This window comes from Capra hircus, chromosome 3 (assembly GCF_001704415.2).
Source record: "Capra hircus breed San Clemente chromosome 3, ASM170441v1, whole genome shotgun sequence".
Taxonomy (NCBI): domain Eukaryota; kingdom Metazoa; phylum Chordata; class Mammalia; order Artiodactyla; family Bovidae; genus Capra; species Capra hircus.
The window spans coordinates 80,179,491-80,207,311 of NC_030810.1; the positions used below are offsets into that span (position 1 = coordinate 80,179,491).

Sequence of the window (27,821 nt, forward strand, 5' to 3'; positions counted from 1 at the left end):
TTTTGTACTCCAAGGCCAGATTTGCCTGTTACTCCAAGTATCTCTTGACTTCCCACTTTTTTTTTTTTTTTTTTTTTGTCCTTCCAGACAGATGGTTCTAACAAAGTCTTAACCACTAGCAGGCATAACGTTCATCCATATATTTACTAGTCTTCATTGGATATAAGCACTGGGCAGAGTTTGTGTTTGATGTCACTGATTCAGTAACTAAATTAAGTGGATATAAATTCTGCTCTCAATAAATTTACAGTCTAATGAGAAAGAAATGCATTATTAGACAATTACAAAACAACACAGTAATAGACAGTGACAACAAGAATGCAATAAAAGATGGCTTTTTTTGAGGAGTTGATAAGATGTCACAAAGTAATGATAAGCCTTAAAGGAGAAAAAAAAAAAAAAGAAAAAGAAATCAGAGTTAAAACTTACAAAAGGGACAAAACAAAATGTGTGATACTTTATTGTAAACTATTGGCATCACAAGATAATCTTTTGATGCATTAACAAGGAATTGCTCATATTGGAGGACAAACAATATCCTGAACAAGTATTATTTTGGAGCTTCTATAGAGCTCTGAAATCTGAATTAACCTCAAATGCTATACAGAGTGGATCAAAAAACAAGGCCCAATTATATATTGTTTACTAGAAACTTACTTTCAATATAGACACATATAGATTAAAAGTATAAGAATGCAAAGATAGACTATATTATAACTAATCAAAAGAAAGCAAGAGTAACTATATTAATTTCAGACACAGAAGACTTCAGAACAAAGAAAGTTATCAGAGATAGAGAGAGATGCTCTATACTGATAAAGCAATCAATGGTCCAAGAAGAAACAATAGCCCTTGATGTGTATGTGCCTAATAGAGAACATCAAGCTGCACAAGACAAAAGGTGCTATAACTGCAAGAAGAAATGGAACAACCTATTATAATAACATAGTTGGAAAGTTTAATACCCTTCTACCAGAATTTGAGAGATCCAGCTGCACAAAATCAGTAAGGACATATTTGACGACAACAGCATTATCAATCAAGTAGATTTAATTGACTTCTATACACTATTTTATCAAATAGTAGATTATACATTCTTCTTGCATGGAATATTCACAAAAACAGATCACCTTCTTGGGCATAAAACACACCTAAACAACTCAGAAGAAAAGAATTATAGAATTATACAATATCAGCCCTTAGAACAGAGTTAAATTAAACTAGACATCAATAACAGAAAGATTTCTGTAAAGTTTTTTTTTTTTTAATGGAGAATACACTACACATTTGCAAGTACTATGAGTCTATGGAGCTATCTTGAAGAAAATTATAAAATATTTTTGAAGTAAACAAAATAGAACTCATCAAAATATGTAGTATGCAGCAAAAGCAGTTCTCATAGAGAAATTTTTAACATTGAATGCAAATACAAGAAAAGGAGAAAAATATAAAATCAAATCATCTAAGATTTCACCTTGAAAAACTAGAAGGGGAAGAGCAATTTAATTACAAAGCAGTAAAAGAAAGAAAGAATAAAAATGAGAGTCAAAACCAGTGAAATTGAAAATAATAACAAAATATGAACAAGATCTAAATGAGAAAAGCTACAAAATGTTGATGATATATCAAAGTACTAAATAAGAAATATTCCATTTTCACAGATAGAAAGACTCATTATTGCCAGGAAGTAAGGTTGTCTGAACTTGATCTACAGCTTCAACTTTCCCAGTTAAAAATCCCAGGAAATTACTTTGTGAATATTGTCAAACTGATTTTAAAATTTATAACACGAGGCAAAAGGCCCAGAATAGCCAACTCAATGTTAAGTGAGTAAAACAAAGTTGGGGAACTGACACCCAGACTTCATGACTTACTATTAAGCTACAGTAATCAATACAATGTGATTTTTGTGATAGAAAAGATAAATAGATCAATGAAACAGTATAGAGAGCCCTGAAGTAAATCCACGTAAGTATAGTCAAGTGATCTTTGACAAAGGAACAAACAAAGGCAATACAATGGAGTAAAGATAGCATTTTCAATAAATTGTACTAGAACAAGAAATCCACATGCAAAAAAGTGAATCTAAACACAAACCTTACACCCTTTATAATAATTAATTCAAAATATATCATTATCTAAATGCAAAACTATGAAACTCCTAGAAGAGAACATTAAGAAAGGTTATATGACTACGGGGTAGGACAATGGCTTTTTAGCTACCACATCAAAAGCATGAAAAGAAAATAAATGATAAGCTGGACTTCATTAAAACTAAAACCTTTCACGCCACAAAATACAATGTCAAGGAAATGAGAAGACAAGCCAAACCAGGAGAACGTATCTGCAAAAGTCATATCTAACAAAGAATTATTCTCCAAAAAACATTTGAAACAAAAACAACCTGATTAAAAAATGGGCAAAAGACCTTAACAGATATCTCACCAAAGAAGATAGAGAGCTGGCAAGTAAGCATATATGAAAAGATGCTCAACATATCATCAGGGAAATACATATTAAAACGAGATACTACTACACACCTATTAAAATGGATAACAGCCAAATAGTGCCAAAACTGTGAAGGAAGAATTTTCATTCATTGCAATGATAATGCAAGATAGCACATTCCTTTTCAAAGACAGTTTATTAGTTTCTTATACAACTAGGTATACTCATACCATATGATCTGTATACATTCCTTGGTATTTAACTTAAGAGGCTGAAAACTTATCAACATCTTAGGTAAATATGATATCATTGTGTTATCATATCAACATGAAAACCTGAACCCGGTTGTCTATACAGATTTATTCATAGTTATCAAAACTAGGAACCGATCATTAGGTCTTTCAGTAGATGAATGGATAAATAAACTGTGATACATTCAAATAATGGATATTATTCAGTACTTAAATGACATAAGCTATCAAGCCATGAAGGACATGGAGGAAATACAAATGTATAATACTAAGTGAAGGAAGTCAACTTGGAAAGAATAAAAACTGTATAATTCCACCTATATGACATTATGGAAAAAGCAAAACTAAGAAACTAGTGAAAACTTAGTGGTTGCCAGTGTTTAGGGGAAAGGCAGTGATGAATAGTTGGAACACAGAGAAATTTTGGGGCATGAAACTACTTCATGAGATATTATTTATATATGTATTGTACACCTTTTTAAGTGAACAATGAAAAGAAATAGAGAAAAATAGTAGAAAAAATGGAAAAGACTAGAGATCTCTTAAAGAAAATTAGAGATACCTATCTTTGATTTCATGCAAAGATAGGCACAATAAAGGACAGAAACAGCATGCAACTAACAGAAGCAGAAGATATTAAGAAGAGGTGGCAGGAATACACAGAACTATACAAAACAAACAAACAAGAAAATGCTTAATGACCTGGATAACCAAGAGGGTGTGATCACTCACATAAAGCCAGACATCCTGGAATGTGAAGTCAAGTGGGACTTAGGAAGAATTACTTTGAACAAAACTAGTGGTGGTGATGGAATTCTAGCTGAGCTATTTCAAATCCTATAAGATGATGCTGTTAAAGTGCTGCACTCAATATGCCAGCAAATTTGGAAAGCTCAGCAGTGGCCACAAGACTGGGAAAGGGCAGTTTTCATTCCAATCCCAAAAGAAAGGCAATGCCAAGGAATGTTCAAACTACCATACAATTGTGCTCATTTCATATGCTAGCAAGGTAATGCTCAAAATCCTTTGAGCTTGGCCTCAACAGTACATGAACCAAGACCTTACATGTGTGAAAGTTAGCTTTAGAAAAAACAAAGGAATTAGAGATCAAATTGCAAACATTGGTTGAATCATAGAAAAAGCAAGGGAATTCCAAAAAAAATCTGCTTCTGCTTCACTCACTACGCTACAGTCTTTAACTGTGTGGATCACAACAAACTGTGGAATATTCTTAAAGAGATAGGAATACCAGATAACCTTACCTGTCTCCTGTGAAACCTGTATGCAGGCCAACAAGCAACAGTTAGAACTGGACAGGGAACAATGGACTGGTTCCAAATTGGGAAAGGAATACGTCAAGGCTGCATATTGTCACTCTGCTTATTTGATTAATTTGCAGAGTACATTATGCAAAATGCCAGGCTGGATGACTTATAAGTTGGAATCAAGAATGCAGGGAGAAATATACATAACCTCAGATATGCAGATGACACCAACCTTATGGCAGAAAGCAAGATGAACTAAAGAGCCTCTGGATGAGGGTAAAAGAAGAGAGTGAAAAAGTTGACTTAAAACTCAACAGTCAATAAAGTAAGATCATGGCAGCCAGTCCTATCACTTCATGGCAAATAGATGGGGGGAAAAGTAGGAACAGTGACAGATTTTATTTTCCTGAGCTCAAAATCACTGTGGAGGGTGACTGCAACCATGGAATTAAAAGATGCTTGCTCCTTGGAAGAATGGCTATCACAAACCTAGACAGCATATTAAAAAAGCAGAGACATCAATTTGCCAACAAGGGTCTGTGTAGTCAAAGCTATAGTTTTTCTAGTAATCATGTATGAATGTGACTGTTGGGCCATAAAGAAGACTGACTGCCAAAGAGTTGATACTTTTGGTGGTGTTAGAGAAAACTCTTGAGAGTCCCTTGGACAGCAAGGAGATCAAACCAGTCAATTCTAAAGGAAATCAACCCTGTATATTCACTGGAAGGACTGAAGCTGAAACTCCAATATTTTGGCCACCTAATGCAAAGAGCTGATTCATTGGAAAGGACCCTGATATTGGGAAAGATTGAGGGCAGAAGAAAGGGGCAACAAAGGATGAGATGGTTGGAATATCACCTACTCAAACACATGAGTTTTAGCAAACTATGAGAGATAGTGAAGAACAGGGAAGCCCGCTGTGCTGCAGTTCACGGGGTCACAAAGAGTCGGACACAACTTAGTGACTGAACAACAACAACAAGGCATGCACCTACCAAATAACCCAAGCATTCAACTTCTAGGTACTTAACTAAGACAAATAAAAATAAATTCCCACACAAAATGGGCATGATTGTTCACAAGAGCTTTGTATGCAGTAGCCAAAGTATAGAAACAATCCAAATGCTTTCTAGCAGAATAGATGGATTAACAAACTGTGTTTTATTCACACATTAGAAAACTGCTCAGAAAGAAAAGCAAAATAAAGATACATAAGAAAACATGGATAAGACTCAAAAATGGTACACTGAATAACAAGTAGCCAAACTAAAATGAATGCATACAGTACAATTCCATTTATAAAATTTCCATAACATATAAGTTGTAGTGATAAAACATAAATTAGAGATTACCTAGGGTTTAGGATGGAGAAAGGATGGATCATAAAAATACAGGAGGAAAATTTCTCTGGGTGTGATGACAATAATTTCAGAGGTGTGTGCCTGTGTGTGTGCTGTCACATCCAACTCTTTGCCACACTATGAACTGTAGCTCACCAGAGACTGCTCTGTCCATGGGATTATCCAGGCAAGAACGCTGCAGTGGTTTGCCATTTCCTCCTCCAGGGGATCTTCCTGACCCAGGTATTAAACCCGCATCTCTGATATCTGCATTGGCAGGTGGATTCTTTACCACTGAGCCACCTGGGAATCCTCGTATATGTATACACATATATGTACATGTATACACATATATGTACATGTATACACATATATGTATATGTATATACATATATGTGTGTATACACGTATATGTATATGTCACAACTGATTAAATAGTACTCTTGATATTTTTATATTATTGTACTTCAATTATACCTCAATAAATAGGAAAAATAGTCTCAAAGACTCTGACAAAAATGCATCTAGACTGGGAAAGATGGATAAATGTGAAAGTTGTTTCCATCTTATAATGCTGTTCTGTAGGAAAACTATAAATGTGAACGTTGTTTCCATCTTATAATGCTGTTCTGTAGGAAAACTATGTCTACTAGCATACTATCTTTTTAAGTATGAACCTTGGAAAACATATGCAATTTAAAGGGACATGGGGACTTCCCTGAGGGTCCAATGCAGAGGAAATGAATTCAACCCCAGTCTGGGAGGACTGCACATGTCACAGACCACAGAGCCCATCACCACTACTGAGGTTCCGCTCAGAACCCATGAGCCACAACAATTGAGCCCATGGGCTGCCATTACTGAAACCCATGAGAAAGTCCAAGAGACCACGCCTTGCAACAAGAGAAGCCACCACAATGAGAAGCCTGCACACCCCAGTGAAGAGTAGCCCTGGCTCACTACAACTAGAGAAAGGCCAGGAACATCAATAAAGACCCAGTGCAGCCAAAAATAGTTAAAATAAGTACATTTAAGAAAAAAAAATATTCTTAGCAAGGAAAAAAGATATACAGAGGAGTCACAATCTGTCTAGTACTAGTACTTCAAGCACTTTACATGCATTAACTCAATTTTTTAAAAATATGAGAGAGATTATATTACTGTTCTCATCTGAAGACTAAGAAATTAAAACTTACAAAAAGTAATTACACAGAGAAACATAATTAAACTATGTATTAGGATTCAAAATCAGATTTTTCTCATTCCAAAATCAATTCTTATATTTACTCTGCCATGCTGAAAGTATATAATCTGAATTATGGGTCTACATATTCATTTTGGCATTTTCATGTAAACTAATTTCATCATACTTTAAAAAATATTTTTAGTTTTGCTTTTATCTATTTAGTGCTGAATTCTAAAAACTCTGTAGATTGCAATTTATATATTGCATATTAGACTTTTTTTTCAGGTAAACAGCTGAAGTTACTTCAAAGTTTAGAATATGGTTTATGCATTAGATTGCTAATGTTTAATCAGAGAAAATAATGATAAATTTTGCTTCCAGTACCTCTGTCTTTGGTAGTTTACTAGATACCTCTTGGCTAGGTATATTTGGTTAGTAGTGGTTGAAGACACATGGAAATATTTTAAGGAATCATTTTTACATATTTTAATTGTTGATACTATAATCAGCCTATGAAACATAGAGGTGCTTATTACATATTTTTAATATGTAATATTAGGTTTAATTATTTATTTTCAAAAAAAAGAGAAGATTACTGTGATAGTCTGTAACTACACTTTAAAAACTCTAAACTGGACCCAGTAAGTATGAGTGTAGTATATGGAAAAGAAAGTGGAATATAATCTGGTTTTATATGCATGTTAGGGTAGGGGGAATAAAAAATAAAAATTAAATGACATTCACCTAGAAGTAAGTTCAGGTAAAAATAGAAGTCTCAATGCTATGAAATGGTATGAAAAAGAAATCTAATCAAAGTGTGTGTGTGTGTGTGTGTGTGTGTGTGTGTGTGTGTTAGTTGCTCAGTAATTTAGTCGCTCAGTGGTGTCCGACTCTTTGCGACCCCATGGACTGTGGAGCCAGCTCCTCTGTCCATGGACTCTCCAGGCAAGAATGCTGGAGTGGTTGGCCATTCCCTTCTCCAGGTGATTTTCCTGTCCCAAGTATGAATCCTGGGTCTTCTGCACTGCAGGTGAATTCTTTATAGTCTGAGTCACCAGGGAAGCCCAATCAATGTGTACATATATCAAATACTATCTTTCAGAAACAGTAAATTTTGAGAACTAATTAATAAATATCAATATTATATATTTCCTCTTATATGTTTTAATTTATGGCAAAAGCAATCTACTCAATTTCAATTGTTTAACTTACACAAGCTCTGTGAATACGTACAGCAATAGATTAAAGTAATGTATGAAATGAAACCTTCAACTGATACATTTCTTCCATATTACTCATATGTTCTAGGAAAATAAGGTACTGTGTATTACAAAAATAGATTTAGCTTATGAAACTGATGTTCATAAATAGTTTAATTTTAAAATAGAATTCTATAAACCTAAAAATTAAATTATTTATAATATTCATTTAATAAATAAATATTCATTTATCATTTGTGTGCAATCAATGCATGATATTGGAATATCTGAGAGTTTATTATTACATATTGTCTGAATCAGTTTGTCATTAATTTAGTGTGATATAACGTATTAAAACATTTTGTTTAGAGTCAAAGACCTGGGTATATACTAATGCAGAAACTCAGAAACAAACAGAATCCCAAATAATCTGAAATGTTGCAAATAATAGTTCTATTTGAAATTATGCTATTGATTATATAACTAAGCACAGAAATGCAATATTCTACTGGCGCTCTGAATTTCCACTGTGGTTTTTGAAAACACATACTATGTGTGCATACATATCTCTATATACGTATCAGCAGAATGCTGCAAATGTATTTCCATGTAAAACTTGTCTATCAAACCATAATATATTATACAGCTTTACTTTGTTACACTTTGAAAACTAAGTTATTCAGAAATGGTATAAAAACAATCATCAGTAATGACTGAATAGCTCAGGAGTGCACCCCTTCATGGAGTCAAATGTGTTTGTTCCATTAATAATTGACTAAATGAAAATTAAAGCAAGAGTTACCAGATACAATGATGGAAGGGTCAAACAAATAATGTGATTATCATAACTGGCCAATTATAACTGGAAAGGAGCTTTTAACCATTACCTTCACATTGAAATAGTGATTTTTAAGGATATAGTTTGTCTTTTGGAGTACCTCTATTTTACCTTGGAAATACACACACACACACACACACACACACACACACACACACACACAGATCTGGCTTGTACATTTCATTAGCTTAATCTCTGAGAGAAGGAAGTGAAGAAAATGTTCTTTTCTCCAAAGAGAACAATGCAAAGTACTAAGAGGAAAGCCATTCGCCTTTCCCAAGAGAATAGCATGCCAGCGTTTAAACCAACCAATCTCTATTGAAGTTTCCCAGGTTTTATAGTCACCACTGTCTACTCACTCTCTTACTGAGCAACAGAAAGCATCACTGCTATACACACAGGGGAAGAAAGCAGGTCACCCTTTAGAGTTTACAGCTTTGCTTTATAGCATATATGGATTGTTGCTGTTATTAACTCTACTCATCTGAATTAATAATCTTCAGAAAAAATAAAGTTTGATTTATTTTACCTCAAAAACTTCTTCATCCAAAATCCTTGTCCCGAAAACCATAATTCCATTGGTGTCAACGATTGCTTTCTCACTTCTGTCAAGTGGTTTTGTAGTTTTCTTCTTACAATCAACAATCATTGTCACAGTTTTCTTCTCCACACTGATTGCTACCCGGTGCCACCTTAAAAAGCCAAATAATTCTGTAAGTTCCAAAGATGTTGTCAAACCATTATTCATGTGAAAGTGCAATGTATTTTAAATTATACAAGTGATCTTAAATTATACAAAATGCAGGCTTATTTATTAATCAATCAGTTAACAAGTGGCTACTTAGTGTCCAGAGCAGTGGTAAGTACGTAAAAAGTCACACAGCCATGTAAAATGCACAGCAGGTTTGGCTGTCTGTGCTGATAAGGAAGTGCCCATCCTCTGCTTCACCTTGTGTTGAAACAATAGCTTGATCTCACCATGTCCTCATGAGGGTATTTGATAGAGATTAGGGGTGGGATATGGGATAAGTAATAGTTTCTATGCACGTAAATGCTTTCTTCCAATGTGGAATTTCACTTAAAAGAATTCTACTTGAGAGATTCCCTGATATAGGCTCTAAAAGGGTATGTCTACTAATTGAATGGATGCTCCATCTGGAGCAATTGAACGTTTAACTGTAAGACACAATGTGCTTCTCTGTCTTTATTTGCATTTATTTCAAGTGCTTTTCTCTGTCTTTATTCGCATTTATTTCAAGTGCTTTCGTTTTCTTTTTCCACTTTAATTTCAAGACAGTTATATTTCAGTATTGCGGGCAGGATCCAAAACTGAGACACAATATCTCTCCTTTCCAGAGTTGGCAGGAAGTAAAGAAAGCGTAGTCAATGCATGTGTGGAGTGAGACTCTCAATTCACTCTGAAGCTACTGCTCCAGCTAATTCAGGGCAGGGATGACAGGCTTTGCAGTGGGGGTGGGGATGGGGTGGGGTGGGGATGGGGTGGGATGGGCGGGGGAGGGGGGGTAGGAGTGGAAATGTGGCCAGTCCTTTGGAAATACAAATACCCTAATCAAAATCACAAAATGGTGGGTTTTATTAACAGTATCTTGTGCTAACATAAACAACTAAATGAAGCTCACTTGGATTTTGCAAACCACTCTTATTTTTCCAAATGAAAAGTGCTAAATTAATATTCCAGAAGTTTCTAGGACTATATCCATAAAATAAAGTACCCAAAGAGTTGCAGGAGCCTCTCAAAAATCTGTTTCATGTGACTTGGCATGACTACTGATGAGGACCAAGTATATTTCCATATACACTTAATCTTTGTTCTTTCCATAGCAATTTCAGCTAGCATAGGCATCTGCTTGGTTTGAATTGCACAAAGATTTATATTAGGAGGCACTTAATACTGTGAGAGTAAAATTTACACATGTTTCTGCCAAGAAGCCTGTGTCTTCAATTAAACCCTCTCCACTACTGCGGGCATGTGCTTTTCATTAACATAAAATAAAAATGATTTCTTTCAATTGTTGAAAGTTGATTAGGACTCTGGACTGGAATTTTGTTGAATTAATTTAAGGTCTGATAATAATATGTCATAATCATGGTGTCACATACAATGTTCAAAATACTAAATTAGCCTTAAATTTTGGAAACATTCTTAATTATCCTCTTTCTGTCATACTACACATTCATATCATCAGGAAGTCTGTCAATCCTGTATTCACAGGATATTCAGGATTCAAATCTCACAACTTTGACCAGGTAACCATGTCTCTCTCCTAGACTCCTAAATGGTCCCTGCTCCCACTCTGATGCAACCAGAGTGGCCATTTTAAAATATGAGTCATATCAAGTTTCTCTCTAGCTAAAAGCTAACCTGATACTCCCAGTAAAAGCCCAAGTCCTAACTCTGCCTAACCGTGCCTCTCTTCCATCTCATGTCCACATTTCTGCTTTCTGATTCACAGTACCCCAGCCACACTTCTGCCTCTTTCTTGTTCCTTTCACTTAATTCACTTTGCCAGGGATGCTCTTCCTCCATAATCCCCCATGCTCACTCCCTGGCTTCTAAGGTCTTTGCTCAAGGCAACCATGCCAAAGAGGACTGCTGTATCTAAAACAATCTATAACAGTATACCCTACACTTCTTACTCTGATGTATTTTCACTCATAGAATTATCATCACTTTTCATATTAAGGATAATGATGTAAATTACTTGGGAAAGCCCAGTTTTTTCCTGGGTTTGAGAGGCAGTTTTTCCATGGTTCTGACAATGGTAATCTGAGTGCGAATTTTTTTTTTTCCATCTGAACAGCTATTTCTTTCTTATGTCTATAATCAAATGTTATATTTGTGATAAATCTTTTAGTAGCCTAAATTCAGCAATAAAATGTCAAGTACATTTAACAAACATTTATTTGTCTTTAGCTGCTCCTGAAATGATAGGGAGCAAAACAATATTAAACAATATTCATAATACAGAATTCAGCATGATTTTCTTAACAGAGTGGCTGTAATTGGACAGTCTGATTACCTGAGTTCAAACCTCACTTTTGCCACTTTACAAATGCAAATTACCTAAATTCCCAGTACCTCACTTCCCTTATCTGTAAAATGGGTTTATTAATATTATTTTCTTCAAAGAGTTGTGAAAAATTAAATGTTAACTTGCATAAGGTGTTCACAACAGTATACAGCACATATTGAGTATTATATAAAACTTCCTATGATTGTCAATATTAATATTATTGGTGCATGCATGCGTGCTAAGTCACTTCAGTCATGTCCAACTCTTTGAAACCCTGTGAACTGTAGCCCACCAGGCTCCTCTGTCCATGGAATTCTCCAGGTAAGAATACTGGAGTGGGTTAACAGCCCTCCTGCAGGGGATCTTTCCAATTCAGGGATCGAACCCAAGTCTCTTTTGTCTCCAGCATTGGCAGACGGGTTCTTTACCGCTAGCTTCATCTAAGGAAGTCAAATTAGATCATTCTTTAGCTCAAAACGTCTACAGTGACTTCATATTCACCCGCAATAAAATCCAAAATGTTTACAATCATCTATAATCCAATGTATTACGGGCTTCCCTGGTGGCTCATTGAAAAAGAATCCTCCTGCCAATGCAGGAGACGTGGGTTTCACCCCTGGGTCAGAGTGAGTGAGTGAAGTCGCTCAGTCGTGTCCGACTCTTAAGATCCCCTAAAGAAGAAAATGGCAACCCACGCGTGTTCTTGTCTGGGAAGTCCCACGGACAGAGGAGCCTGGCCATCTACATGGGGCTGCTAAAGAGTCGGATAGGACTTACTGACCAAACAACAACACAAAGTGTTACACCATTTGCCCTCCCACTGCTTCTCCATCCTCAACCAATGTTTCACTCTGTTCCTGCCACACTGGCATCCGTGATGTTGCTTAGGCCAAATCAGTCACAGCCAGAATCAGAGGCTGTGCGTTTGTTTTTCCTTCGTGTGGAATACTATCCTTTTAATTATTAGCAGTGGCATGCATCCTACCACCTTTGCATGTCACCTTCTTAGTAAGGCTATCCCTGACCTCACTGCTTAAAACTGCACTCCCCACCATCATCCCCTAGTCTTTTCATTGCTATATTTCTCCCTGTCACTTATCACCATCTGATAAACTATTCATTAGTAATTTTTTATCATTCACTGCTTGTCTACCCAGATTGTAAACTATGTAAGATTAGGTATTTTATTGTTTTGTTCATTTCTGCATCACCACTCCCTAGAAAAGCTGCATCACACTTTATAAATATTTGTCGAATGACCAAATGAAGGAACTGCTTTCCACACAGTTAAAACATTGGATTATTGTGTTACTTACTTTCCATCTGCAATGTTAACAGTTCTAAAAAGGGGATAGTCTTCTGGGGCAGGTTTTCCAGTGTGGTCTTCATATAGGAAAACAGGTGATCTCCCAACCTCAACACCAACTTGCTGAATACCATGCTCATTATATATAGATAAAAGGAAAGACTGAATTCCTTTCTTGGGTTTTATTGTAAATAATATTGAAAAGTCTTCTGGAAAAGTTCCCCCTGAAAGCAGAATGCCAAAGAGTCAGAAATTCCAAACTATTCCTGGATCACCCTATTATTTTTGAGCTTACCAATGTGGTCTTAACCAGTAACCAAATTTCAAACAGTAATAACGATACTGACTTAAAAACCAGTGGGGAAAGGATTCTATTAATCTTTGTCTGTAATAATTGTTGAAGCTGCATTCAAACTTCGCCGTCACTCATGTAAAGCACAAGGATTATGTAAAATTGAATGCATAGTTAGGAAACAAGATCTTGGTGCCAATTCAATATCAAACACACAATAAGCACTTTCAGAACACTTAAGATGAAATTCTGGTGTACACTTTGTATTTTCTGCCTTTGTCTAATCTGCGCTCTTTATCCTCTTTTTAAAGAGGCATTGTAAGGACACAACATATGATGGTACTCTTTTAGTCATCTCTTCAAAAGCTAAAGATTTTCTGAGCAGTTTTTTCTATCACACATGAAGTTTCACTAATAAAAAGCTTATGTCATTAAATCAGAACTCTTATATATTTGGTTAATTTGATTCTAAATTTAGGAGGGTTAGTTTTTTTTCTTTTCCCTCTCATCATCATATCCCAAATATCCAACATGGGGTCAGATCTACAAAGTTCTTAGTAAGCATTTATTAAATAAATATATAAATTAAATAGTACCACAATATATCTCAGATATTTAAACAATGGCTATTGTGTTGTTTTTTTTTTTTAACTAAAAACACTGCATATAAATTTTTGGGTTCTATTTTTCAAAAATAAGTTTACATATATATTTTATTTAATCCTTTTACTACCCTGGGACATAAGTAAACTAGGTATTATTATTTGAAGAGATTATTTAAATTAAAATTTTTACATATGCAAAATTGGTGTATATGTGCATGCATAAGCCAACACCAAGAAATTCCATATTCAGTCCATCCATTACATACATTATTATGTATGGTGTATGAAATAATAAAAATACTACAAATATGAATGCCATGAATTCAAATTCAGAAGACTATAGGAGACTTTAAGTTTTAGTTTGAAGAATTTATAGAAGTGAGAGGGATACTTATACATAAAGATATTCAGTTCAGTTCAGTTCAGTTCAGTCGCTCAGTCGTGTCCGACTCTTTGCGACCCCATGAATCGCAGCACGCCAAGTCAATTAATTAGAATACTATTTATAATAATAAAACATTAAAATTGCCTACAGTGGTTGGGACTGGTTAAATAAAATTTTAAAATATTAATACAGTGGAATTCTATGCAGCCACTTAAAATAATGTAGTGGAAAGATGTATTATGAAATGGAATTAATTAAAATGCTATGGAAAGCAAATTAGACTATGTCACAAAGAAGTCAATTAATGTTACCTATTTGGTTCTAATCTACCTAAAATCTAGATACTCTAAAATCTAGATAGATGCCTCCAAATAAATAATGTCTACTTAAAATTCTTAATTTTAATCTTTAAAACAATTTACCAATAAAACTTCACTGGATCACAAATAGATCATAAAAACCTTGCTTTCATTGCAATTTATACACATACACACACACAGAGTAAGAATTTTGTTTGATATGATTTGTGCCACAGAGATATACAATTTTATATTTATGAAAATCAATAGAAGAAAAATGATCATGTATATAGAATGGAAAGATAATAAAACACATCAATTAACAAAAACATCTTTTAGCTTCTTCTACTACAAATAAAAATATAAGTAATACAGCCTAAAATTGAGGAAGCTCAATAACAAAGTTTTTTCTTCAAATGATTAAATCAAAATGTTATTGAGAATTATAGAACTTCTTTCCCTGAATACCTCAGTTTTCAAATATGTTCTGTACTCAAACAAATGATGCCAAAATAGTATGAGTTGGAGAAAACAATATTTTCTCATTTTTGCAAAAATTATTTAATAAAGGACATTTACAAAAAGAGGAATTTCGGGAAATAGTATATTCATGTAAGACTTAATAAGTTGTAGCAAATATTAATCATCCCATGTATGTAATACAGCTTTTGAAAATTGTCAACTTCTAATTATAGCAATGAGTAAAATCTTTCAATTATAGAACCATTTTTCAATTTAAAATTAAGCAATAATATTTTAATTGTAATCTTTAAGTTATGACCTTTAAAAAATAAATTCTAAAAAATCATGACTCAGTGTCAAAATGTCCACAATATAACCTAGACACTTGTTTAGATTCCTCCCTATAAGATGCTAATCAAATTTGTTTCAACCAACTAAATCTATCAGAGATAATTCTTTGCAAAGTAAGTTCAATAACACAAATTCAACCACTTAAGATGTGAAATTTTATCTAAATAGTAGTGATCAGTATATATGATACAGAAAAAAATGTGTAATTTTGCAACTTAGTATGTTTTAAAATGTATAAACACAAACTAAGAATAAAGGATCCTCTCTATTAAATGATTGTTGTTAGAGGAAAAAAAATGTTACCACCTTTAAGTGTGTATACATAAATCCTAGATGAGTAATAATCACTCAGAAGAGTATATCAGATTCAAAAACGATTCCCTAAATTGGCTTTTAACATCAATATATATTGCATCCATGAATACATTTGATATTAAAAAAGCACAATAACTATTATTTGGGTTTATTTTTAACTTGTGATCCATATATTTCCATGCAGAATATGTCTCCCTTTAAATAAAATCTCTTTCTGTAGTAACTTAGTGGTTGGTAGAGTTTTTAAAATCATGTGTGAAGGTAATTTTGCATAATGGGAAAGCCCACTTTTGTCTAAAAAGAGCCCCCAAACTATCTCTCAGCTTTAAATCATCCATGGGTTCTGTGACTGTATTCAAATGTTTCACATTTCTAACACCTAATCCATTACTTGGGTTGAAATATTCTTCTTTCCAGGTGGTTATGAACATAAAGTTCAATATACACAACGTTTCTAGTACTGTGTCTGTCCCACAGCAGGTGTTCTAAAGAGACCAGGTAAAATTTACAAATTACAGCATCTATTCAGGTCACAGGAACAGAGTTCTTAGGTATTTAAATTTAAGGTCTCAAATTGGGACTTTGGAGGACATATACCTTAACTCAACAGAACATTACAATGACAATCTGAAAACACTTCCCCCAGCCCTAATGTTGAAGTTTCCAATACTACTGCTTACTTCATTCATTAGGAAAGAAGTTGTTACTTTGTGTTTTCATAATGAAAGAAAAAGTATTTCAAATAAATTTCCCAAGATTTTTCACTATTTTAATAAAGAATACTACTCACATATTCACTTCCAATTTTTTAATGGTAAAAGTGTTGTTGGTAATTTTTATTAAATGCTCTTTTGTATTAATTGACAGGAAGCTACCCTATCTTCCAGGAAGGTAACCCTATAATCACTTGCATGCAGAAAGAGATATAGATGTCTCTTCCTATCTGAATTACTCATTATTAAAATCACATACCTAAGACACAATGTTTTGAGAAGAGGGGGAAATGATTATTCTGTTAACTGACATAGAAGGACCTCCTAGAAGTACACGTTGTACTCTTTTTTCAAGAATAAACAACAGAAATAATCAAATTAATCAAAATAACTACTACACCAGAGGGCAGAAAAACTGATCCTGAGATGATGAGCCACATATAAAAAATAATAGACCAACTTCTTGAGTACCTCTAAAGCTTTTCCATTAATCTATTTTACTCTCTGCTTCTCTCTTGAAAATTACCATCCTTTTCCTATTTCAGCATTAGAGTGCAAATAAAGAGAAAAGCAGCTTAATTTTTACTATTTACAACTTTCAATTTGATTTGAAAAATATTTCATGAATTTAATTTTTCATTTTAAGTCAGGAAAAAGTGTGCATTTTATCTTTATATTTGCATTTTGTTATTTTTTGTCCACCACAAATTTGCATTTTTCAAGACAGGAAATATTTGGAAGAATCAATGATTTAGCAAAATAAATCTATGTACAAAAATACTTTAAAATGTACTTTCTTGAAAAGTATGCTATTTTGCTTTGTAAATTTTTAGTCCTTTGATTTATAATTTTTCTATCAATAGAAAAGTTTTATGTAAAAATAGGGAACTTGAGTTCCTTCACATGAGGACAGTAGAGGATAATATGAAGAATTTAAAGGATAAATTGTTTCTGAAAAGATCCTAAAAGACCAAAAAGGAATACTTGATAAGACAATATTGGCCTTGGCAATTAAACAAACCCTGCATTAAATATTGACCTTCTGTAATATGGGTTAAGTCAGAGTCTCAGTGAAATTCAGTTTCTTTTTCTGTTAAATAGGAACCAGGCTACTCAACCTAGTGAAGATGTAAGAGAAAAACAATGGATATGTATCCAATAACAAGCAAGCACTCATAATAAGGTACTTACTAAGAAAATATGATACTCAGAAATTGTCATTTCACTACTCCCTTTCCCTACATTATCATGACTTCTAGACAATTAATACCAGGTCATTTAGTGCTTTCAAGGACAGGAAAAAAAAATTCACCAAGTACTTTTCAAACCATTATGAAAAATCCCCCCATAATTGTGCATTATGTAGCATGATAAAAAAGAATAATAATAGTTATCAAAGCAGCAGTAGTCACAGTAATAAAAAGAACATACCTGAAAATAATTGTTTCGTTGGGGCACTAAGTTGTGCTTGCTTTGAAACTCTGAAAGCAGTATCTGAATCTTTTGAATTCTTTCTGTTTGTGCAAAAGCCCGTTGTTTTTGATATTCCCTCTGGAGAATTGTGAAAATCTAGAGCTTTTAGTACATCAACTGGAGCAGCTGAAAAATACGTTAAAAATAGGGAAAAGTAATTGAACAAATAATCTAATAAAAATGAGTTATTTTTTAAACAGAGGAAATTGTATCCTACTTCTCAAATCTATGTATCACCTGCCATGCTTCCTTAACACTAAGTTGGGGGGCTGAGAAGAGGAGGAACAGGTAAAATATAAACTGTAACATTCTCAAACACAAAATATCTCAATCAGAAATTAAATTACGGAACAGCTAAACATATTGAAAAAAACAGTATTTGTACATATCCCATTAATTTCTAATCAACATACTATATTTAACTATTCATAATTTAAAGAGGTGATTATAAAGATTCAAATTCACAATGAATGTTATATATAAGAATTATAAAATGTGCAGCTCCTAAGCCATACTGAATGCCCAATGATAAGTTAAAAGCTGTTTAAAAGAATACCTAACAAAATATAATGCCCTTGCTTTGAATGTTTTCCTATGAACGTCCCTGGAGATACTAAGGTTTTTTTTGTGTGTTTTTTTTTTTCCTTTTTATGTAGCCTCAGGGTGCCTAGAATAGGCTGTTTGTTGGCAGAAACATAAATTTCCCAAATCCAATCCATTTCAGCTACCTCCTGCTACTAACCTTAAACTTCCCCTTTGTAAGTGTAATCCTTTAGATAAACTTTATGTTTCAAATGGCTTCATGGACCATAATTCACATTCCATGCAATTCACCCAATCAGAGTATAAAATCTGTTCGTTGTGGTACATTGCCAACAGCAAAGGCGAAAAGGAAAGATATACCCATTTGAATGCAGAGTTCCAAAGAATAGCAAGGAGAGATAAGAAAGCCTTCCTCAGGGATCAATGTAAAGAAATAGAGGAAAACAATAGAATTGAAAAGACTAGAGATCTCTTCAAGAAAATTAGAGATATCAAAGGCAAATTTCATGCAAAGATGGGCTCAATAAAGGACAGAAATGGTATGGGACTTAAGAGAAACAGAAGATATTAAAAAGACGTGGCAAGAATACACAGAACTGTACAAAAAAGATCTTCACAACCCAGATAATCACGATGGTGTGATCACTCATCTAGAGCCAGACATCCTGGAATATGAAGTCAAGTGGGCCTTAGGAAGCATCACTACGAACAAAGCTAGTGGAGGTGATGGAATTCCAGTTGAGCTATTTCAAATCCCAAAAGATGATGCTGTGAAAGTGCTACACACAATACATCAGCAAATTTGGAAAACTCAGCAGTGGCCACAGGACTGGAAAATGTCAGCTTTCATTCCAATCCCAAAGGAAGGCAATGCCAAAGAAGGCTCAAACTACTGCACAATTGCACTTATCTCACACGTTAGTAAAGTAATGCTCAAGATTCTCCAAGCCAGGCTTCAGCAATATGTGAACTGTGAGCTTCCAGATGTTCAAGCTGGTTTTACAAAAGGCAGAGGAACCAGAGATCAACCTGCCAACATCTGCTGGATCATCGAAAAAGTGAGAGTTTCAGAAAAGTATCTATCCATTTCTGCTTTATTGACTAGGCCAAAGCCTTTGACTGTGTGGATCACTATAAACTGTGGAAAATTCTGAAAGAGATGGGAATACCAGACCACCTGACCTGCCTCTTGAGAAACCTTTATGCAGCTCAGGAAGCAACAGTTAGAACTGGACATGGAACAACAGACTGGTTCCAAATAGGAAAAGGAGTATGTCAAAGTTGTATATTGTCACCCTGCTTATTTAACTTATATGCAGAGTACATCATGAGAAACGCTGGGCTGCAGGAAGCAGAAGCTAGAATCAAGATTGCCGGGACAAGTATCAATAACCTCAGATATGCAGATGACACCACCCTTATGGCAGAAAGTGAAGAGGAACTAAACAGTCTCTTGATGAAAGTGAAAGAGGAGAGTGAAAGAGTTGGCTTAAAGCTCAACATTCAGAAAACGAAGATCATGGCATCAGGTCCCATCACTTCACAGCAAATAGATGGGGAAATAGTGGAAACAGTGGCTGACTTTATTTTGGGGGACTCCAAAGTCACTGTAGATGGTGACTGCAGCCATGAAATTAAAAGACTCTTACTCCTTGGAAGGAAAGTTATGACCAACCTAGACAGCATATTCAAAAGCAGAGACATTACTTTGCCAACAAAGGTCCGTCTAGTCAAGGTTATGGTTTTTCCAATGGTCATATATGGATGTGAGAGTTGGACTATAAAGAAAGATAAGCACTGAATAATTGATGCTTTTGAACTGTGGTGTTGGAGAAGACTCTTGAGAGTCCCTTGGACTGCAAGGAGATCCAACTAGTCCATCCTAAAGGAGATCAGTCCTGGGTGTTCATTAGAAGGACTGATGTTGAAGCTGAAACTGCAATATTTTGGCCACCTGATGAGAAGAGCTGACTCATTGGAAAAGAACCTGATGCTGGGAAAGATTGAGCACAGGAGAAAGAGACAACAGAGGATGAGATGACTGGATGGCATCACTGACTCAATGGACATGAGTTTGGGTGAACTCCGGGAGTTGGTGATGGACAGGGAGGCCTGGCATGCTGCGGTTCATGGGGTCGTGAAAAGTCAGACACGACTGAGTGACTGAACTGAACTGAACCGTGCTATATAGTATTTATACTAATGTTCCCTAGTGGCTCAATGGTAAAGAATCAGCCTGTCAATGCAGGAGACTTGGGTTTGATCCCTGGTTGGGGAGATCCTCCGGAGAAGGAAATGGCAACTCATTCCAGTATTCTTGATTGGGAAATACCATGGACAGAGGAGACTGGTGGGCTACAGTCCATGGGGTCACAAAAGAGCTGGATACGACAGTGAATAAACAACTTCATTTACTATTCATTCTTTAAATTGTTGTAAAATATATACAACATAAATTTTTGCCATTTTAACCATTTTAAAGTGTACAATTTAATAGCATAATTAAGTTCACAATGTTATGCAATCATCAATACTATTTTCAAAACTTCTTTAGCCCAAACTGAAGCTGTTTAACCATTAAGCAATAAGTCTCTATTCCTCTCCTCGGCCCAGGCACTGGTAACTGATAATTTACTCTCCATTTCTATGAACTTTGCTATTCTAGAAATTTCAAATAATTGGCCCCATATAATATCTCTAAAAATACTAAACATAGAAGTATCCCATGACCAAACAATGCCATTCCTAGGTATATACTTAAGTGAATTGAAATTCGGAATTTAAAACAGACATCTGTATGTGAATGTTCATTGCAACATTATTCACAATAATGAAAAAGTGAAAACAAACCAAGTTTCCATCAATATGTGGATAGATTCACAAAATGTGATATATACATATAATAGAATGTGATTCAACCAGAAAAGGAATGAAGTTCTAATACATGCTACCACATGGAACCTTTGAAACACAATAGTGCATGAAATAAACCAGATATAAAAGGACAAATGATATTTTAGACTCATCAAAACATGATTCAGGTGGTGTAAACATTGTTATAAAAACAGACCTAGGAATCCATATTACTCAATATACTCATATTCATTGACTTTCTATGTTTAATCAAAAATAATCAAAATAAATAATAATAATAAATAATCAAAAATAAAACTATTCATATAAGGCTATATTTGGCCAATCTATCACTGAGCATGTCTGAGGCTGCAAGTATATAGATTTTATTTAATTAATTAGACTACAAATATTTAGATTCTACTTAAGGAAGCACTAAACAGGTCCCAATAATTATGTGGGAGGTAGTATCCATTGTTCTATAGAGATGCACGCAGTATTCTTTCATTCAGAAGAAAAAGAGATCACATTTGGTTGAAAGTGAGACCAATATTACTCATGTGAAAAGTTTCAGTTGTTAAAAAAAATAGAATTGTTATCAAATTTCAAATACACTGGATTTTATAAGTACACTGTTTGGGGAGGACTTAAAATGAAAATGGGACTGCTTGCAAACCAGTTAATAACATCACCATGATTTATCACACTACGCAAAGTAGAGAGTGACCTGCAACACAGTGGTGCTCTTTGAAAATTACAATTTCAATTAACATTTTTAGCATTAACTAGTGTCAGTTATAGAATGGATGAATGGATGACTGAATGAGTGCATGAGAAATGTGCATTTGGTCATTTTCTTAGTTAATTAAGTTTTGGGGATATTAACTTCTATATGTACAATCATGTTGAATGAAGCTTTATATAATTTGTCTTTTATGTTATAAGAAATGTCCTTCCCTTTAATAATAACGACCACCTATTTCATCAAGCTTTTGAATGAAAATAACACATGAACCAGTAGAGAACACATTAACCGGTAGAGTGCACATTGTTCCAAATTTTTAAAAAGAAAAAAATACAATGAAAATCAGAATATTGAAGGATCAAATATAGTCCTCTTTAATTCAGCCTTGGAATATTTAAAAGAATAAAATCCAATAACAATTTTGGCTAAATCCTGCTTTAAATGGGGATTTTTTAAAGCCAGAACAATACCTGACTATTTTTACATTCTTTTCTCTTACCATAAAAATAAGAAAATAATAACTATATTAGCTTCCATGTCCAAAGAACCTAACATGGGACAGTAACTGGATTAAACTCTTCCTAGGTTAATTAACCCTCACAAATTTTGCAGGCCATGTGTTCTTATCCCTACTATGCAGATGAAGGAACTTAGAACCAGAACACAAATTAAGGTGTTTGTGCAAAATCAAACATAGGTTCATTCTACTCGCTGCTATAGCCCATAAACAAGCATACTGTGAAAAGAAACTTAAAACATAAATATATTAAAATCATCTTGAGCCAGTCCATTGATTCCTAAGGTTTATATTAGATTTAAATTAAATGTAGTTCATGCTTCAGGGTATAAATTACTCTGAAGGAAACTGTTTCTAAGAGCACAGCATCTTATCTGCTTATTTTATCTTATCTTCTTGCACTAAAGCCATTAGCAAAAGTACATGCCAATAGAGTAAAGACTTCAGGATTGACATGAACACAGCTATGAAGGCTGCAATTCTTTCCTGAAGAAAAGGGTGCAGCCTCACAGTCACAGTCTCACCTGCACATCAGTAAATAATACATAAAATAGACCACAAATCTTTTCTCCAAACTATCTCTTAACAGGATGACCTTTTCCAACAGCACAGGTTTTGTCACATTTGTTAGCTCCTAGTTTGAAAGCAATATGATAAAACACCCTCCCTCTACAGGATTCTATCTAAGGGCTCTATTTTTCAAGCTTAAATAGGCTTCTATGTAGAGACATATGATATGAAATAATAATTCACTCTAAAAATAGGGATATATAATAAAGATTGCAAATAATTTTTCCTAAAAAGTCATATAAAGTCACAAAAATGTAAAATTCAGTTGAAAGTGAAGTTGCTCAGTCGTGTCTGACTCTTTGCGACCCCACGGACTGTAGCCTACCAGGCTTCTCTGTTCATGGGAATTTTCAGGCAAGAGTACTGGAGTGGGTTGCCATTTCCTTCTCCAAAAATTCAGTTAATCAAGTCTTAAAGATGTTTCCTCTGAAGTAAACTAAATAATGAATTAAGACACTTATTTGCCTCATTTTATACCATGATTATAGCATTTAACAAATTCTCATACCATAGGTTCTATGGACTTATATATATATATACACATGCATAGATGGGAGAAAAGAGTCCACATTTTATTAACTGAACTTCAAATGTTTAAAGATTAAAAGCAATAGTTTATTATAGCTTAACTTGATACATCTAAAAAAATTATAATTTCAATGTTCAAAGAAATTCTTAACTGTCCCTAATATTTTAATTGTTTCTATTTCACCAATTCTCATGGCACAGATCATGATTAGTATTTCATATGTACCCAATCAGCATGATACTTTGTTCAATAATATTTTTCCTGTTTTTTTAGTGTACACTTTTTTCTTTATTAAATGAGAAAATAGGATAGCAAACCCAGTGCATTACTACAATAGTCATTTAACCAGTTTCAATGACTTGTCTCATCTATCTGCATAGCACAGCTTGAGTGAGCTTCCAAAATTCCCATGCAAGTCACTGTGCTTAAATTGCTTCAGAGAACCCCACCAACTTCCAGGTGGTTTGCACAAACCTTGAATATAAAATCTTAACAATGTGGACACACCCCTTACTCTTCCAGTCTGATGCTACTGCATATCCACCTTTTATCTCATTCCCCCTTAATGCCTTTCTCACTCAGATTTCTCCCCATACTGAACTCAGACTTCACAGACTATTCACTACATTTTTTCTCCAGTCTTTGAGCTTTTATAAATCCTATTCTAAGGAAAAATTAGTATATAACTGACGTGCAGCTTCTTCCCAAAGGCATTCTCTAGTTGGGTTAGATGTACCTCTATCGTAGTACTTTCTACACTTGGTTTTAATTATTTGCCTACACTTATATATCTGGAGGAAGCACAAGCTGGAATCAAGATTGCTGGGGGAAATATCAATAACCTCAGATATGCAGATGACACCACCCTTATGGCAGAAAGTGAAGAGGAACTAAAGAGCCTCTTGATGAAAGTGAAAGAGGAGAGTGAAAAAGTTGGCTTAAAGCTCAACATTCAGAAAACGAAGATCATGGCATCCAGTCCCATCATTTCATGGCAAATAGATGGGGAAACAGTGGATAAACAGTGTCAGACTTTATTTTTAGGGGTTCCAAAATCACTGCAGATGGTGATTGTAGCCATGAAATTAAAAGACGCTTACTCCTTATAAGGAAAGTTATGACCAACCTAGACAGCATATTCATAAGCAGAGACATCGCCAACAAAGGTCCATCTAGTCAAGGCTATGGTTTTTCCAGTGGTCATGTATGATGTGAGAGTTGGACTATAAAGAAAGCTGAGTGATGAAGAATTGATGCTTTTGAACTGTGGTGTTGGAAAAGACTCTTGAGAGTCCCTTGGACTGTAAGGACATCCAGCTAGTCCATCCTAAAGGAGATCAGTCCTGGGTGTTCATTGGAAGGACTGATGTTGAAGCTAAAACTTCAATACTTTGGCCACCTGATGTGCAAAGCTGACTCATTGGAAAAGACCCTGATGCTGGGAAATATTGAGTGCAGGAGGAGAAGGGGACGACAGAGGAGGAGAAGGGGACGACAGACAATGAGATGGTTGGATGGCATCACCAACTCAATGGACAGGGTTTGGGTGGACTCTGGGAATTGGGGATGGACAGAGAGGCCTGGTGTGCTACGGTTCATGGAGTTGCAACAAGTCAGACATGACTGAGTGACTGAACTGAACTGATTTGCCTACTGGGTTTCCCAGGTGGCACTAGTGGTAAAAAAAATCTGCCTGCCAATGCAGGAGATCTAAAAGACCTGAGTTTGATCCCTGGATTGGTAAGATTCTCCTGGAAAAGGAAATTGCAACCTACTCCAGTATTCTTGCCTGGAGAATCCCATGGAGCCTAGTAGACTACAGTCCACAGGATCTGACATGACTGAGCAACAGAGGACACACACACTTGCCTGTTACTTACTTGCCTGCCCTTTTCCAAAACTAGAAGAGAACAAGTATACATACATACACACACACAAACACCCATATACTATATAAAATATTGTATAATATAAAACACTAAGGTGAAACATATAGAAGCATATAGAAGCAAGATATAGAAGCAACTTCCTCTGAAGCCCACAGGGCTTTCTTGTCTTGAAACAAAAATTTGTGAGGGCCTAGTATGTCTTACCTCTTGTGTTCTGTTGATCTCTTTAACACCTCCACTCACTCATTAGACTATCTCAGGTCTTTATTCCTTCCTCCTTGGTGCCTCCAGTGTCTGCTCAGATTACAGTTCTAAGGTCATACAAATGCTTTGACTGTTTAGTCTCTAATCCCTCCTTTTTTTTTCACATACTCCCTTGAGCAGTAAGTAGTCCATAGCAGCACTGCAGTGTTGTAGCACCGGGCTGGTTTGAATCCCACCTCCAACACTTAGCATCTGTTTTATTTGGACATATTACTTTGTTGCTTTGTACCTCAGGTTCAACATCTGTAAAATTAGAATAATAAAAATATCTACCTGAAACAGTTTTTGTGAGAACTGACTTGATAGTTGAAATAATACTAGGAAAAGTATGCTTCTGTATTAAGACCTCCTTGTTGCCTATTTTTCTCTGGTATGTGAAGAATGCTTTTAGATGGTTGAAAATAAAAGAAGCTTAAAATTCTATGACACATGAAAATTACATGAAATTTAAATGTGTGTCCATAAGTAAGGTTTATATTGTACATACAGCTGCAGCTATTCATTAATTTATTGTCTGTAACTGCTTTTGCACTACAAGGATAGAGCTTTGTAGCTGATAGACACTGGGTGGTCCTCAAAAGCTAAAATATCTGTCACGTGATCCTTTTAAGCTGAGTCTTGAATAGATTCATCAATGAAGAGGAAGCAATAGAAATATCAGATATGACAGCACAGATACAAGACAGCACAGAGTTCAAAAAAATGGAACTCTTCTTGTCCTGACAAGACATCAACACTGAATAAATTTAGGTGTTCAGTCTCCTGGGGGGGTATCTCGGCTTCTGAGGACTTTTTGAGAAAAATCATATCACCACCATGAAAATGCACAGCCACAAACTCCAAGTGAGACATCTACACTAATTACTACCTGCTTCCTCAACCCCACATTTTATGCTCTGGCTGAAATAAAAGTCTCTCAAGTTTCTAAAGTTTGCTATACTCTGTTTGTTGAAGATTCTTTTTTCAATCTTTCATCAATTGACTAAGTATAGTTAAGTTTTTTTTTTTTTTTTCTTTTTCAACCCTATCTGTAGAATTTCCTGGAGAGTTTTTAAAACATATAGATGTATGGGTCCAACTCCAGAACTAACATCTAGAATGATGGAGTGGGGAGTGGGGAGGGTGCCCAGGCATTTATATGTTTTAAAGTTTCCCAAATGAATCTAATGTGTAGCTGGTCAGTGAACTTAGACCTAATCAATTTTTTGATATCAACCTAAACATGATTTTCTTCAGGAAATCGTTTCTTATCTACCCTTAGGCTGGGTTATATGACCCTTTCATAGGATCCCAAGTTCCCTTGGATAGCTCCACACTCTTTTGTTCTTTTGCATAAATATTTATTTTCACTCTAGGCTGTGTGCACTCAGTCACAGCATATGTCTAAATTATGGCCTTGATTTCCTTAATTAGGTGGTCTTGATTGCCACCTAATTTCTCTCTCTCTTTTTGCTAAAGTTGTAATTTGTTGGTTAATATCTGACTCCCAGTAGATCATAAATCCCCTGACAGCAAACATTATCACTATGGGTGTTCACTGTAATATTCATAAATAACATAGTACCTGATGCATAGTAAATAAAAAATAGAAATATGGTTAAGAAATGAATGAGTAAATGAGCAGTCACATTCTGCCCCAGAGTTGAAGTTTCTTTCTCATCAGTCTCAGAAGAAACAAGGAGAGGGTTGAAAATGGCCTTTACTAACAGCATCTTGAAGAGCTTGACAAATCTCGCTGTTTCCATTTGATTAAGGTATGGCAAGAACACAGCTGTGAAGTAATCTTACTAAAGAATGCTAGATGCTTTCCCCACCCTACAGAGTCACTTATTCTCACCTTGTACCTCACATCACAGGCCAGAAATGAAGCATATCCTTACAGAGGAAACAAAAATAAAATAAGACATAGAAAGTGATATCAGCCGTCTACCACCCAATCATGAAATGCTTTGATGCTCTATTAAAAAAAAAATTAAACAACAGAAGAGCTATCTTGTTTATGTGGTAGTAGGAGGCAGGACTGGCAAAGATAAAAATAAGAGAGAAGTGACTATTCATTATAATTTAACTATTACCAACATCCTGTTGATGTTTTCAAAATCATAAAAGCCCTTATAAAGAATCTAAACTGTAAGATACAACAAGTGA

The 27,821-nt window shown here is 34.8% G+C and overlaps 1 protein-coding gene across 2 annotated transcripts in view; it reads right to left on the reverse strand.

Moving 5' to 3' along the window:
* The window catches only part of COL11A1 (collagen type XI alpha 1 chain), a 229,950-nt gene that overhangs the window by 182,710 nt on the left and 19,419 nt on the right, over positions 1–27,821 (reverse strand). For both annotated transcript variants that reach the window (XM_005678025.3, XM_018045833.1), the window contains exons 2-4: positions 17,722–17,889; positions 12,879–13,092; positions 9,057–9,219 (exon numbers count right to left, since the gene is read on the reverse strand). In XM_005678025.3, coding sequence (XP_005678082.2) covers positions 9,057–9,219; positions 12,879–13,092; positions 17,722–17,889 — 545 coding nt within the window. The remainder of the gene's footprint in view (positions 1–9,056; positions 9,220–12,878; positions 13,093–17,721; positions 17,890–27,821) is intronic.